General features: G+C 39.0%; 1 protein-coding gene across 2 annotated transcripts in view; it reads right to left on the reverse strand.

Annotated features, from left to right (window-relative positions):
- Med6 (mediator complex subunit 6) overlaps positions 1-14,147 on the reverse strand; it is a 16,475-nt gene extending 2,328 nt beyond the window's left edge. Inside the window, exons 1-6 of one of the 2 annotated variants that reach the window (XM_021202063.2) lie at positions 14,076-14,147; positions 10,781-10,940; positions 8,479-8,570; positions 6,792-6,874; positions 5,966-6,074; positions 3,763-3,878 (exon numbers count right to left, since the gene is read on the reverse strand). In XM_021202063.2, the coding sequence (XP_021057722.1) occupies positions 3,763-3,878; positions 5,966-6,074; positions 6,792-6,874; positions 8,479-8,570; positions 10,781-10,940; positions 14,076-14,097 (582 nt within the window). In that variant the 5' untranslated portion in view covers positions 14,098-14,147. The remainder of the gene's footprint in view (positions 1-3,762; positions 3,879-5,965; positions 6,075-6,791; positions 6,875-8,478; positions 8,571-10,780; positions 10,941-14,075) is intronic. The other variant, XM_021202065.2, reaches the window with a different exon arrangement.
- Between the last annotated feature and the right edge of the window lie 1,791 nt (positions 14,148-15,938).

The raw sequence follows: 15,938 nt of genomic DNA on the forward strand, positions 1-15,938 counted from the left end.
CACACACACACACACACATTTTTTAATGAAACTGCAAAAAAGACTGTTGGGGACATTAGAAGTCAGAAGCAGTGTCAAGTCCTCTACTATGCAGCAGGATTTTATGGTCCTTGGTTTTTTTTTGTTTGTTTTTTGTTTTTTTTTGATAGACTTTCTTATTTTTCTGTCCTAGTACTCATATTAAATCCTCCAAAAACACCTTCTTCTCCCTTGAGGCTCACAGCCAACTCCTTACTCTCAACAGTGACACTCTGCATGCTAAATCACACTGACACACTGACAAAACAATGGGACACTAATACCACATCCACTATACTTCCCAACCTACCTTGGCAGATTCCTATAAACAAACATACAAATATCCATGCACATCTGTTATCTCAGAAGAAAAGGTAATCTCTTTATCCTCGTATTCTACAATCACATACTTTTTTATTTTTTTATTTTTATTTTATTTGTTGTTTTGTTTTGTTTTGTTTTCGAGACAGGGTTTCTCTGTGAAGCCCTGGCTGTCCTGGAACTCACTCTGTAGACCAGACTGGCCTCGAACTCAGAAATTCTCCTGTCTCTGCCTCTCGAGTGCTGGGATTAAAGGCGTGCGCCGCCACACCCGGTTCACATACTTTTTAAAACTTTGTTAAATTTTTATGTGTACAGTGTTTTGTTGGCTGTATATCTGTTACAACATACACACATGATATCCAACAAAGCCAGCAGAGGGCCTCGGATCCCCTGGAACTAGAGTTACAGATGGTTTTGAACCACAGGGTGAGTGCTGGGGATTGAACCCAGGTCCTCTGCAAGAGCAGCCGTGGCTCTTAAGCACCAAACCACCTCTCTCCCCACTGCCACATGTTTTCTCAATGTCTTTCTGAACACAGGTGCTCCCCTTAAGCCTCCTTATCTATCTGTTTTATAGAAGACCACACATTCCTCTGGAATTACCTGCTCCACATTCAAACTGTCAATTATGAACTTGCATGCTCTAACTGCAAGTAATGTGAACATTTACACGTTACCAGACCAAACAGGACTTCTTATTCACTGTGCAGAGAAAATTAACCATGGTAGGCCTGACACTGCCCGCCTCAGAAAGGCTGCTTTCAGTGGCTTGGTGATGAAGAGCTGTGAGCCTAGATACACAGAAGGCTGAGGAAGGAGGAGCACATGATAGATCATAGCCTACTTGTGCAACTTGAGCTTCAAGGCCAGCTCAGGAAACTTAGTGAGACCCTGTCAAAAAAAAAAAAGAAAAAGAAAAAAAAAGAAAAAAAAAAAAGGGCCAGTAAACTGGCTCTGTGTAAAGTAAAATGCACCTACTACCACACCTGACCTGCTTTTGACCCCAAGGACCCACACAAGGAGAAATTCAACTTGTTGCCCTATAACCATAAGTTACCCTATAACATCCATATGTCCCCTCTCCAGATAACCACCCTACCAGTAAGCCACAATAAGTTAATGCTATTTATTTATTATTTGTTTGATTGTTTGGAAAAAAGAGGGTTTGAAGCTATGTTTGAAGACATAGCTCCTCCAAGGCCATGAGTTTAACCCCCAACATTGAAAAAAAATTAAAAACAAAAAAAGGGCCTATTTCTAAGGTTGGCCCTTGGCTGGAATATACAAACTTGAATCGTAGGGTTACCACCATTCTGTACCTGATAACACTGGGTCACTGTCTTTATGCTCACAAATAATATGGTTTATGTCAAAGATCTGCTTTCCTTCAGAGACTGTGGGCCTTTGTTAAGTATGTAAGAGAGGCATCAGTACATGATAAAAAATGTAGTTCTGAGTTTCTAATAAATTTCCAAGGCAGAAATATTCACATATTGCTGTGTTTTTATGGTTGAGGTAAAAATGCATACTATATAGCCTGTATAAGAAAGGGAAAAGGACAAGGAACCCTGTACTGTATACAAACCATGGGCTCCTCCAGGTTCTAGTGTGTTCTCCCCATAGAATCTGACTATATATTCTTTTTTTTTTTTAAATGCATAGGAGTGTTGTGCCTGTATGTATGTCTGTATACTCTACGCATACCTGGTGCCTACAGAGGCCAAAAGATGGCACTGGAGTCCCTGAACCTAGAGTTACAGACAGCTATAAGCTGCCATGTGGGTACCAGGAATGCAACCTGGGAACTCTATGAGAACAGCCAGTGTTCTTAACCACTGAGTTGTCTCTCCATCCCTTGGCTATATGTTCTTACTATATCTCACAGTAATAAATCTCTACCGAGTAAAACTATATACAATGTTTATAACAAATTACCAAATATGAGGGTGGTTACAGACACCCACAACACAGCTGCATATCATGAACATATCAAGACTTAAATATATCTAAAGTAGTCTGGAGGAGTAAATATTTAATAGAAGAGGAAACATATAGAGTAACACAGAGAGGAATGTAAAATCTGAGATTTTGTACTTGAACAGACACTTAAGCACCAGCACACACTGACCAGTCTTTCCCAGTGGACACTGCTGACCAACCAGCAGAATGTGCTGTGAGATATGCAAACAGAACAGGAATGTTTCTAGGCAACCTGAATCAAACAAGGTAAACCTGACTGGAGTCACATCTTATAGTATCCTAGCAGTTTCCAGATTAAAAACCAAAACCACTCAAAAGAATTTCAACATAAAAGACATTAACAGCAGATAAAATCATACATGTTTAATAATTCATTTTTAAAAGAACCTTCAGGCATATCTATAAAAAGAAAGCTTATAATTAATATTTTTAAAATTACCTTACTTTTTTGGTATAAGGTTTTATCTTTTTATGTGTATGTTTTGTTTGCATGTATGTCTGTGCACCACATGCATGTATGGTACTTGCAGAGGCCAAAAGAGGGTACTGAATGTTTGTGAATCAACCCCAGGCTCTCTGTTAGAGCAACCAGTGCTCTTAACTGTTAAGCCATATCTCTAGCCCTAACATTTTTGTTTGGTTTTGTTTTAAGATTTACTTTTATTTATGTATATGTATACATGTTCAGATTCACACATGTGGGTACCCATAGAGGCCAGATGATAGTATCTGAACCCCTGGAACTGAGTTGTAGGCAGTTATGAGCTGCCTGATGTGAGTGCTGGGAACCAAACTTGGGTAGTCTCAAAGAGCAACAATGACTCTTTAACAACTGAGTATCACTCCAGCCTCTGGTGCAAATATTAAGATCTAGTATGTATGGATTTACATGACAACTCAACCTGAATGAGCTATGTTTGGCATGCTCAAGTGTCACATATGTCTAGTGGTTAATGTACTAGACAGCACAGAGCTGGCTGCTCTTCTCTCAGCCTACACAGCAGAGATGGTATACCCACTGTATGAATGACCAACCTCATCTCAAACAGCCCAGAGCAGTTTCCAAGCACACAGCTCTAACTCACATTTCCCCTTGCTCACCTTCAGGAACAGTTCATGACATTTCTCTAAGCTGGTTTTCTTTTCTTTTTCTTTTCTTTCTTTCTTTCTTTTTTTCTTTTTTTTTTTTTTTGTTTGTTTGTTTGTTTTTCGAGACAGGGTTTCTCTGTATAGTCCTGACTGTCCTGGAACTCACTTTGTAGACCAGGCTGGCCTCGAACTCAGAAATCCGCCTGCCTCTGCCTCCCGAGTGCTGGGATTAAAGGCGTGCGCCACCACGCCCGGCTAAAAGCAGTATTTTTAAATCATACCTAAGAGACTTTCCAATTAAAAATGTGTTAGAACAATGTCAAATGAAAATTCACAACACATTCTTGTTACCTGAACAAATCTGGGTGGAAATTTCTGTCTGAGGTCTATGAGTAAAGCATCCACACGCTGTCTTTGAAAAATAGAGCTTGGTTCTTCTTTCCTTTTGGCTTTAGGTTTGACTTTCTCTATTAAAATACAAAATTCAAATCAACATCCTAAACACAACTCAAACCATTATTTTTAATGATATCTTTATTAGTACAACTCTTCGAATAAAACATAGTACATACATAAAAGAAGTTCCTAGCTCTCCTTTGCAAACATTTCAAAAGCTGATATAGTTCACTATCACTGTGTAGCGCTGATAGACAAACAGTTCTTAAACTAACATCCCTCATAATTACCTAAATCAATTCCTATTATTGACTTGAAATTACTTTTGAGTATTTTAAGGGCAATTCAGTGGTCCTTTTCCACAGAATCTACTAAGGACACATAGAAAAGTCAGGTTTTGCAAACTAGACACTATGCTCAATTATAAAGACAGTAATTAAACCAGGCAAGAGAATCAGGAGTTCAAGGTCATCCTTGGCCATATAGCAAGATCAGATTAATCTGCTTGAACCACACAAAATCTGTTTCAAAAGTTTGCATTTAGCGGGGAATGGTGATACATTTCTCTGTTTATCTTAGCACTTGGGAGGATGAGGGCAGGTGAATTGTGGGATCAAGGCCAGCCTGAGCTCCACTGGAGAAATTTTCTAAAGCACATTGATTTATTCATTCTCATTCTCTCTGAGAAAAAAAGCTAACCACTGTATCCACTGGAAAAATTACAAAACAAGATTAAAAGGAATATTAAAAAAAAAAATCTGAAGTTACTCACATATGTGATTTGCTCTAGGCAGGGGAATAGTTAGCATAAGGTAGGGACAACATCACTCCACTAAGGCCCACTTTCCCTTTTTTTTTTAAGATTTATTTNATTTATATGAGTACACTGTCGCTGTCTTCAGACACACCAGAAGTGGGCAGCAGATCCCATTACAGATGGTTGTGAGTCACCATGTGGTTACTGGAAACTGAACTCAGAACCTCTGGAAGAGCAGTCAATGCTCTTAACCGCTGAGCCATCACTCCAGCCCCCACTTTCCTACATTAAACATTACTGCCTGCACCCCAATATTAACAATCAAAATAATCATATTTGAAGGGCCACTGAATGGCTCTGAATCCTACATAAAGGCTATCTTTCCCACACTTCATTATTCTTAAAAAAGAAAATACACTGATATAGACACATTTCTGGAGATAGGTTTTTGGTAAAACATGGTAAAAGAACAGCACAGATTACCAGCCATGGAAACTAAAGGACCCAGCATCATGACAGGTAGTAATATCAAAGAATCAGAAAGGGACCTAGGGCCAGTGAAAAAGTACAGTGGACAAAGATACTAGTTATGCAAGCCTGAGGATCGGAGTTTACTCTTCAGAACACACATTTAAGGTGGAGAGAAGAACCAACTATGGAGTTGTCCTCTGACATCCACAAATGTGCTGTGGAACAAACATCACACACAGACACACAGACACACAGACACACACACACACAAGGGTTATTTTTTTATTTCTTGAGTTATCTTGGATTTTTGGAACCCCTCATCCCTCTAGTCTTCAAAGTCAGGGAGATGAGATATTATTCTTGGTGGCCTGGGGGAGGGGGAAGGGGAGAGGATAGACAGCCAGTAAGTAACCCCATCAACTAGGGATATAACTTGGGAGTAAAGTTCTTACCTAGTAGAGTACTGGGTTTAATCCTTAACACAACACATAACAGGAGGGGGGTGAAACTAGGAAGAAGGAGAGGGGAGGGAGGGAGAAGGACATGGGCCTGTACATCTGAAGAAAGGCCACCAAGAATAATATCTCATCTCCCTGACTTTGAAGACTAGAGGGATGAGGGGTTCCAAAAATCTAAGATAACTCAAGAAATAAAAAAATAACCTTTGCTTGTTCATCATCACTGTTTCTTCTCTTTGCATTCTAAATAATTTAAAACCTTAAATCTTCTTTAAAAAGCTTGAGAACATAACAGCTCATGGACAAAATAACTGTTCTGATGTTACTATTCCTGCATCTATGACATGAACACAAGGGCCGCAATGCTATCATCTTCTGAAAAATTAAAATCTACCTTGGTAACATTACAAGCCCGCAAGCTTCATCCTCAGAGAACCAAACTGTTTTGGGAGGGCCTGGGCATGCTACTTACCTTGTTCTTCGTGATCTTTAAAGTGCCACCAATACCCTTTGGAAGGATGGTATCGACAGTACGACATAGCTTCATCAAAAGCTGACTGAATTCCATGAACTGCAGTGAGCTTGTAAAACAAAACAAAACCCAACACATTCTAAATCTCTCAAGAGGTCAACTAATGTGCCCCAAGTAAATACAAAATATTACCTATGCAAAGACAGTAATCTCCTATTTTCAGAATCTAGATTACCATTTGACAGTTGTAGTCACCCTTCAGTATCTGCAAGGGATTAGTTCCATATTCACATGCCTTATATAAAATAATGAGCATTTTAGTGTAACCTATAAATTCTATATATTGTTAAATCATCTCTAAATTACTTATAAGGCATAGCATAACATAATATAAATAATATATAGACAGCTATTACAATGTATTGTTTAGGGAACAATAAAATGTACAATAAAACAGTATAGGTGTAACAGGTGTAGTTCTTTTTCCAAGTGTTTTATGCATGTTACTAATGTAGACTAATTCTTCAGGCAGACTCAATATATTAGCACTAACTTGATCCACAGAAACAGAACTCAAAACCCTCCAACAGTCAGCATTTTATACCAGCTGGCACAAAGTGGAAGACCTTGTGCTTGATTCTCAGAGCATGGAATCTCAATTAGATGTCTGCTTCAATGTTCAAAGAATATGAAAAAAGCTACGTGTGCAATCTCAGTACTTAGAAGATAGAAGCAGGAGAATCAGGGGTTCAAGGCCAGCTTCTAACAGTCCAAGGACAGAAGTGAGGGAGGGAAGGCAGGCAGGCAGCCAGGTGAAGACACATACCACTCTGGAGTTTATAACTGATCCCAAGTCTGGCGCCTGATAGATGACTCCAGCGATGATATAGTAATCAGCCAGTGGAATAACTAAAGCAGCAGGAAAAAAGTGCTTATGAACACACCTTGAATACAAACTGCTAAAAAGATGATTTTTTCAAAAACTGAACAACTAAACTTAAACACTTCCCTAAATGGAACTTTAAGGGAAGGTCTGGCAATTTCTCTCTTTATAAGTAAGCAACACAGGAAAACAACCGTACTGTTCATTTATTATGTTACCTAGAATTGAGTACTTCTATATCATTCCATCTATATAGCCTGAGGAGTTCATCAACTCTTAAACACGTGCAGCGCTTCTCAAACCACAGGCTCATCTCAATCAAGTTAGGTACATGTATAGGTACACATAGCACACTTCAGTGTTCTGTGTATGCTGTGTATTGCTGTCAGTCAAGTAGAGTGACGATATCTGGTGCACTATACTTGCCTCTGAGTCCCAGGACTGAGCCCAATGCCACCTCATGCCATTTCTATATCCTGAATATTCCCAAGTGACCTTGCTTATTATCTAAGGTTCTTTGTTCTCTGTTGAGACTCTAAACCTTTCATTCTGAGACAAGATTTGGATTCTGAACTGCAACCTCTTTGGGAAGTGATTCTCTGATACCGAACCAGACTGAAAGATTTCCCCAAGTATTTTGATGTAGAACATCTACTTATGAAATGTCTCTTGGCAATACTACCCAGATTTCTACTTTGAATCATCTCTTCAGTGAGACTGCAAATTCCTGGCTTGATCTCAAGGTGTTTTTCAAGTTCCAGTGTTCACTAAACTATATGTTCTCTCATTCAAACCAGATCTGGGTTCATTATTGTTTCTTAAGTGGATATTCACTTGGTAATAAACCCAGGTATGATTTTTGATTGAATGTGCCATTTGAAGATACTTTATTTTATTCTCTATGGATTTAATAAAACTATATAGGTCATGAAGTTATCAACTCAGAGACTGAGGGCAAATAAAAGGTTCTTAAGAGACTCAAGGTCCAGGGACTCAACAACTGTGCTCTAGTGTTACAAGAGTTTTTGATATACTTCTTAAGTGTAGCTATACCTGCCTGCCCAGCCAAAATGTAAAATTTGAATACAGTAGATGCCTGGTTGGCTACTGGGAGTCTGCAAATCTAGTAGGCAGAAAATGCTATGCCTGTGTGACCAGTGCTTTAAAAACAAACAAACAACCAAACCAAACCAAAACAAAAACACCTCAGGCTCAGAGTTTCAAATGACTTTCTGGAGAGAAATAAATAAGTAAGTGTGTGTGTGTGTGTGTTTGTGCGTGTGTTTGTGTGCAGTTTTATCCTATGCTGAACAGAAGGAATACTTGGTATGAGTCCTCAGAAGATGTAGATTCCTACAATGTCTTTTTGCATGACTGTCTAGCTGTGTAACCTTCCTGGGCAGCCATAATAAATTCTGGCCATGAGTACAATGGATGCTGAGCCTAACAAGTATTAGATATGTATGTAGTTTGTAGACCCTACAGAAATAGAACTCAATGCAAATGAAAAGCAAAAACAAACAAAATACATAACACACAAGTCAGTTGCAGAATGGTATACCAAAATGAATCCCTTATTTAAAAACACAGGTCAGAAAGCAAATAAATTATGATGTTTTGTACTTTGTACCTTGAGCAGGGGACTGCCGCTGTTGCTTTCGAATGATGAAGAGAATGGGCTCTTGAGCATGTAAAAGGATGTATTCGATTCCAACCATCTGACTGAAAGGGACACACAGAGATCTCGAATGACTCCAAACTTTCTGTAGTATACTTAAGTTACCAGATAAATTATAACAGTATTGTAAAAGGGCAGCTAAAACTGCTTATGATCAATGTTTAAGGTTGGCTACTGAATAAAACTATCTATTTTCCTATACAGGTGGTATACAGATTAAAATGTGACTTTAAAACAATATAAAACCTCATAAATTTAAATTTAGTTTCAGTAAGATTATATTTAAAACTTCAGTAAGTTACCTTTAACGGCTACATTTACCTCATAGTAAAAGCTATTTAAAATATAGGAACTTTTTTTTTCAGAATATGAAAATTTATTACTGTGTTTCCATTGCCAAATTTTATGATCTTGGTCTTTCCTTCTCGCCTTTGTACAGAGCCAAAAGAGAACACCTTTAACCACCTTAAAGCAGACTCCAGGAATATCACCCACAGCATGACCTTTTCAACCAAATCCAGCAACTGGAACTTCATCATACTCCTCAATGCCATTCAGGCTGCCATCACTGGACATGAATGCTGGGATCTTCTTGCTGTTCTTGATGAGCTGCACCCTGGCTCACTTCCTGATGGCAGAATTTGGCTGTTTGGCTTCAATCCCTACTTTGTCCAGCACAATTCCCTTTGCATGAGAGGCACCCCCAAACGGTTTGGCCTTCAGGGCTGTGCCCAAGTGGGCTTTCTTGTACGGTTTACCATGCCACTTCTGGTCTTGTCAGTGATGGAGGAGCTTCCAGGTAGTATGGAGACCACTTGCCCATCTTGTCGATGCCATGGGCCCAAGAGAAACAGCAGAACTAAACTTTATAAAACCTACCTCATCCCCAATATTTATATGAGTTATTTCAGAAACTTGTGCAAATGGAATAAAAATTTAGCACCCTATGTGTAAAGAATCCTGTTTCATGTTTGGATAATTTTTTTTCATTTGTCAAAGAAGGGCTTACAATAAACCAGACTATATTAAATAATATCAGATTTGAAAAGAGAATAACGATAGTTATCTGAACGGTCCCAATGATAAACTTACTTACTGAGCAGTAGCTTCAGTCCTACTTACACAGACATTACGAAGATGTTTAAGTTACAAATGTATGTCAAATTTGTACAAACCCAAACAGAATGTGTTTTATTATTTTAGATTATGTATGTTTACATACATGTATTACATTTTACACAAACACACACATACATACATACACACACACACACACACACACACACACACACACACGTGGGTGTATGTGCGTGTAAGGTCAAAGGACAACCTTTTGTTGCCTTTTTTAAAGAATTATTTATTTATTTTATGTGTATGAGTATACTGTAGGTGTACAGATGGTTGTGAGCCCTCATGTGGCTGCTGGGAACTGAATTCAGGACCTCTGCTTGCTCTAGCCCTGCTCACTCTGGCCCAAAGATTTATCATTATATGTAAGTACATTGTAGCTGTCTTCAGACACACCAGAAGAGGGCATCAGATCTCAATACAGATCCACCATGTATTTGGTTGCTGGGATTTGAACGCAGGACCTTCAGAAGAACAATCAGTGCTCTTAACTCCTGAGCTGTCTCTCCAACCCTTGTTTATTTTTGAGACTGCAATTTAATGAAAATACTTCTCCCTTCCTTTTCCTCCAAGTCTCCCACCTACACCTCCCCACTCTCCTTCAAATCCACAGCCCCCTTTTCATCAATATTTATTAATACATATATGTACTCCTAGTATACATATTATATACTTATATATATATATGCATTATATGTGTATTATATACTTATATGTAAACATATTATAAACATATGTGTACTATATATAAATGAAAATATAGATATTATATGTAACTCCTAACTCTAACCTGTTAAGTCCATATGAGGTTCCTTGTCTGTGTGTTTTCAGGGCTGGTTGCTCGGCACCAGACAACCGACCAGTGTGCTCTCGGCTGGGAGGCCCTCTCTCCCACTCCCAGCTTTACTCAGCGGCCTGTAATTCCTTGTTAGGGTTGAGGCCACATATATCCCCACCAAGCACAACTTTCAAGAGCTAATTCTCTCCTCCCACCACCAAGCACCTGCACAGGTACTTTTACCCACCAAGTTATCTCCCCAGCCTAAAAGGTTCTACTGTGCCTGTTACCAACCACCATGCACAGGCCAAAATGACAATTTGCTGCAAAACCTCTAGAACAACTTACTTCAAGTGCTCTAATGTCAGCCTCTGCATCTTGACCACCTCATTATTACATGTCCTGTCATAAAAAGGATTGCTTCTTTCTGAAAAGTAATCCAGGACACTGCCACTGTTCAAGATGGGGATCCAAGAGCTGTCAACCCAGGAGATCCCCAGCAGGTTATCTATGGGGAAAAAATAACAGAAAAGAGAAATAATCTAATTTAACAAATACCTATTATGCGCTATGAATTAAAGAATGACTTATTCTGTCCTATGTACTCTGACAGTCTAATAGAAGTCAGATATGAAAAAGAAACACAGGGAGTAGTAAAGTTAGGGATAAATGAATTATAAAAGTACAAAGGGGGAAGGAAAACACTTTAAAGGGGAAATGAAAATTATTTTTCATGGGGCTAGAGGTGGATTTTGCACTGTGTTAAAGAAGAAAGGCTCACCACGAAGAAAAGAAGTATAAAGTACTTGCAGGGAGATACCCAGAGGGGCCCCTATCTGCTCAGAGAAGAAGTGGCAGGGGAGAGGGGAAGTACTGGGGGAAGGGGTAATGGGGATGGGGCAGTGAGTGGGATATAAAATGAATAAGTAAAAAAATTAAATTAAATTTAAAAAAACCTAACTATTTCCTAGCATAGAAAACTCATTTACAAAGGTATGAAAAGAGCTCGGTAGTGGTGGCAGTGCATACCTTTAGTCCCAGCACTAGGAAACAGAGGTAGACAAATCTCTGAGTCCCAAGCCAGCCTGGTCTACAAAGCAAGTTCCAGGACAGCCAGGGCTACAGAGAAACCCTGTCTCAAAAAAAAAAAAAAAAAAAAAAAAAACCCAAAAATTAAAATCCTAGAAATCCTGACTTCTTAAGTGTGTTGAAAACCAATTCAAACACAGCCACAACTACCAGTTTAAAGATCCTTCCACTGACCAACAGGGAATATTAGGGAGCCTTCCATTACAGATGAGAGGATGGTGTTGTAAAAGTTAAGGGGCAGATGGTAAAATCCACTGATTACAGCCAGACTGTTTCAGATTCCAAGTAGAATTAAACCACAGATTCTAAACAGATATGGTAGATCCAGGAACAGTGATGAAGACCCATAGGTGAGAGCACTCTGGAGGGTGGGGCAGGAGGGTCAAAGGATTGAGGCCAGCCTGGACTACATGTGACCCTATTGTAAAAGACACGGTAAATTAGTTTCCTATAATGAGTTTAATTGAACATTGGCTATGATGATGTTTCATATCAGTGCCTACTAAACACCATTATAGTCAACATCCTAACATATAATGCTGGATGAAAAACTTCAGCTCCTCTATATAGCTACTTTTACCATTTCTGAAGAAGTTAGATCTAGGTCAAAGTGACAAGCAATCCCGTGAAAAATTAATCAAATGGGAAAGAGTTGTTACATGGACATAATTTTTTTTAAAAATCATGCTTTGTGTGTTTTAAAAGAGGGAACATATGAAGTATATTAACAAAAATAATACCGACCATTTATATACACACACATATCCATAAATATAGATGGATAAAAACACAGTATACAAAACCAGGAAATAATGTTTTAGAAAAAGGCATCTTTGCTAATGAAAAGCAACACAGGGAAAATCACAACAATCTTCTAAATTGTCTAATACTACTAACAATTTCATTTACCATAAAATGTATATTTCTTTTAGCTGCTTAAGGAAACTAACTTTTTCCTTAAAAACGTTTTATCTTTCTGCCATTACGAGGCATAATCATTTCATGTCCATACCTATTAAATAACCCTTGGTAGGTAGGTAATAGCTATAATTATACATACAATATTATCTACGTTAAATGCTGGCACACTGTAACCCAATAACTGTTACAGTAGTAATGGTGTCATTTTCTCTGTTCTCATGGCAAATTTAATATACTTTTACTACTAATTCTTATACCATAACCAGAATCACAGATAATGTGCTCCCATTAAATTGTGAGTTTTTATTCATCAGGAATGGGCATAATAATCACTAAATGCTTCCAATCCATGCCTGAAGGTCAAAGCAAGTATGGCTTACTTTATTATTCACAGATCTTAATCAATTTAAACAGCCTCATGTATCCAAGGACATTTATCTACAAAAACTGAAATGAAAAGTCTGAAAATAAAATTATTCGCCCCACTTCAAGGTAAGTTGTGATCACTTCATAAATAGAATACACCAAAACCCAAGCAGATTTCACCTTCTCACTAATGCAGTCATCACTCTCCCAAGCTACCTCCAATTTCTGTCCATTCCAGAGAAGCCCTGGTTTCGTTTTGTTTTCCTTTTTTTTTTTTCCTAATTCCACTCTTGAATTTTACACTACTGTCAGCAGCTAAAATGATCTAGTAAATAAACGCATAAGTTTTTTTTTAAAAAAAGACAAAGTCAGAATATGCCATCCCTGTTGATCGTTCTCCCATTTATCTTTCCAGATCTTCTCACTTCTACATCTCCTCCCTCCAGCTGGCTATGACAGCTTCTCTGCCATTCCTCTAAACTCCAGACACATTACAATTATACTAACAAATCTAAGTAATAAGCAATTCATTATATACATGTATGAAATTGTCAAGAGGAAAAATGTCAAGAGGAAAAATATACAAGCAAAAACAAACTGCTAAACAAAATGCTACCCGACCAAGAAGCAATTAAGAGGTTGCGTCTCCATTCATTTATTTATTCTTACTCAATGAAAATATACCTCTACTGCTCAGCTTGCCGAAGGCAACCACAGAATGAATGATAAATGATAAATTATAGGCTAAAAATTAAAATTAATGCCGGGCGTGGTGGCGCACGCCTTTAATCCCAGCACTTGGGAGGCAGAGGCAGGCGGATTTCTGAGTTCGAGGCCAGCCTGATCTACAGAGTGAGTTCCAGGACAGCCAAGGCTATACAGAGAAACCCTGTCTCGGAAAAAAAAAGTTAAAATTAATAATATGAAGACTTAGGGATTTCTGTCCGGGGACCCATAAGGTGGGATCAGTCCTTATCTTATTCCACTTCTCTCTTCCGAAAAGCTATCCCTTCACCCCGATATAACGTCCAGCATTGCGAGAGAAAACCCCAAACTGTGTCTAATTTTTCCGCTTCTCTACCCTTTTAAAGAGACTCGTCAGAAAACGGGAAAACGCGACCCCTTTTCGTTAGATTAGAGCCTTAGGCTATCCAGGAGCCGCTCAGAAGAACTTGAGAGACCTCACAAAAGAGTATGACGCTGACTTCCGTAAGCTATGAAACCCCAGTAAACCACAATCTGGCAAGGGGAGCATAAAATTAATTACCTCGGATATCCACCGCCGCCATAATTCCAAAAGCGCTCTAAGAGCCTCCTTCCGGCGCACAGTAAAGGCGATGACTACCGCGACGGAAGCAGAGGCTGACTGCCGTACGGTTAGCGAGGAGGTCAAAAGTATTCACGCGGAGCGCACCGACAAGGAAAAAAAAAAAAAGTGTTTGGGGGCGGGGTGATGCGTAAAGTAGGCGGAGCCCGGTTGAGGTTTTGGGTTTTTTTGGTTTTTTGTTTTTGTTCTTTTGTTTTTTTAATTTATTTATTTATTTATTTATTTATTTATTTATTTATTTATTTTGTCGTTGGACACCTGCGGGAAAGAAGAAGGCGTGTCACAGGGTGGCGGCGGGGAGGAGAGGGAATTGGGACACGCGAAGGATGGCGCAGGGAAGGCGGGGCCTGTAGACCTGTGGAGTAAGAAGATGAGGGGTGGCGGCTTCTCATAGATGCCAAACTGCAACTGGCAGAGGTTGGAGTAACAGAGCCAGAACAAAACAAAGAAACAAAAAATAAGCAAAGCGTTAGGGCCAAACAGTGGGGAAAGTAATTTTATTTACAAGTAAAGAGGTTAAACAGAGCGCTGCCTCATGCTCACTACTAACATTCTAAAATTCTCTAAACCAAGGCTCACACTTGTAATCCCATCTCTAGGGAGGCAGAGCCAAATGCATGGGGCCAGCCTGGACTACACAGAGAGACAGTATTTTAAAAATAATAAAAAACACCTCATGAGTGTAAAAACAAGCTGTTAGACTTAGGAGCTCCATTTTTTCACGTTGTCTCAAGCAGAGAAAATCAAGAGACTTTGGCATTCCTGTTACTGAACCAACTAAAACCCTAAACCAGTTAAAAACCTGCAGCAATTTATGACTAGATTTCAAGAGATAGGAAGGGAATTCTGGGGTGAATTATTAACAAGATTAAAAAGAGAAAAGGAATTCCCTGAGTAGTGTCTAAACACTTGAAGGCAGGAAACAATTCTGTGATGTGGGGAAGCCATAGAAAGCCACAACAGAACGCTCTGTCTCTAGTGTGGCTTTCTAAAAGCAAAATGATGGAGATGCTTACAAACAAGATACAGAAACTGAGAGGAGAACCCCAAAACCTGAAGGAAGGAGCCTAAATTCACAAAACTAAGGACTACCTAGCCCCCCCCCCCCCCCCCAGCATGTAACCAGTACCCACAAACAAGGCAGGAGAACCATTAGTTTAACTGGGACTTTTCAACTCATAGACCAAAGAAATCCACATTTTAAATTCTCAGCATAATAAACATACCACACACACACACACACACACACACACACACACACACACACACACGTTGGTTTTCAAGACAAGATTTCTTTAGCTGTCCTGGAACTTGCTTTGCTTACTAGGATACCAGGCTGGCCTTGAACTCACAGAGATCTACTTGCCTCCGTATCTCAAGTGCTGGTATTAAAGGCATGGGCCGCCACATCCAGAAAAAAGCATATTTCTTGTTCACTTCAATTATTTTTTTAAGATTTATTTATTTATTATATGTAAGTACACTGTAGCTGTCTTTAGACACACCAGAAGAGGGTGTCAGATCTCACTGCAGATGGTTGTGAGCCACCATGTAGTTGCTGGAAATTGAACTCAGGCCCTCTGGAAAAGCAGTCAGTGCTCTTAACTGCTGAGCCATCTCTTCAGTCCCACAATTTGTTTTCTTTACCTGTACTATGTAATGTTATTTCTTGTGATGGTATTGGGAAGTATACTGTTTTTTCATAGTCATTCACTAGAAGAAAACTAGAATGTAATCACATTGTAATTTTATAATGCTTGAAAGATTTTGCTGGGACATATAAGCCATGGGAGAAAGAATAAA

The sequence above is a fragment of the Mus pahari genome, chromosome 7, assembly GCF_900095145.1.
Source record: "Mus pahari chromosome 7, PAHARI_EIJ_v1.1, whole genome shotgun sequence".
NCBI classification, from domain to species: Eukaryota; Metazoa; Chordata; class Mammalia; order Rodentia; family Muridae; genus Mus; species Mus pahari.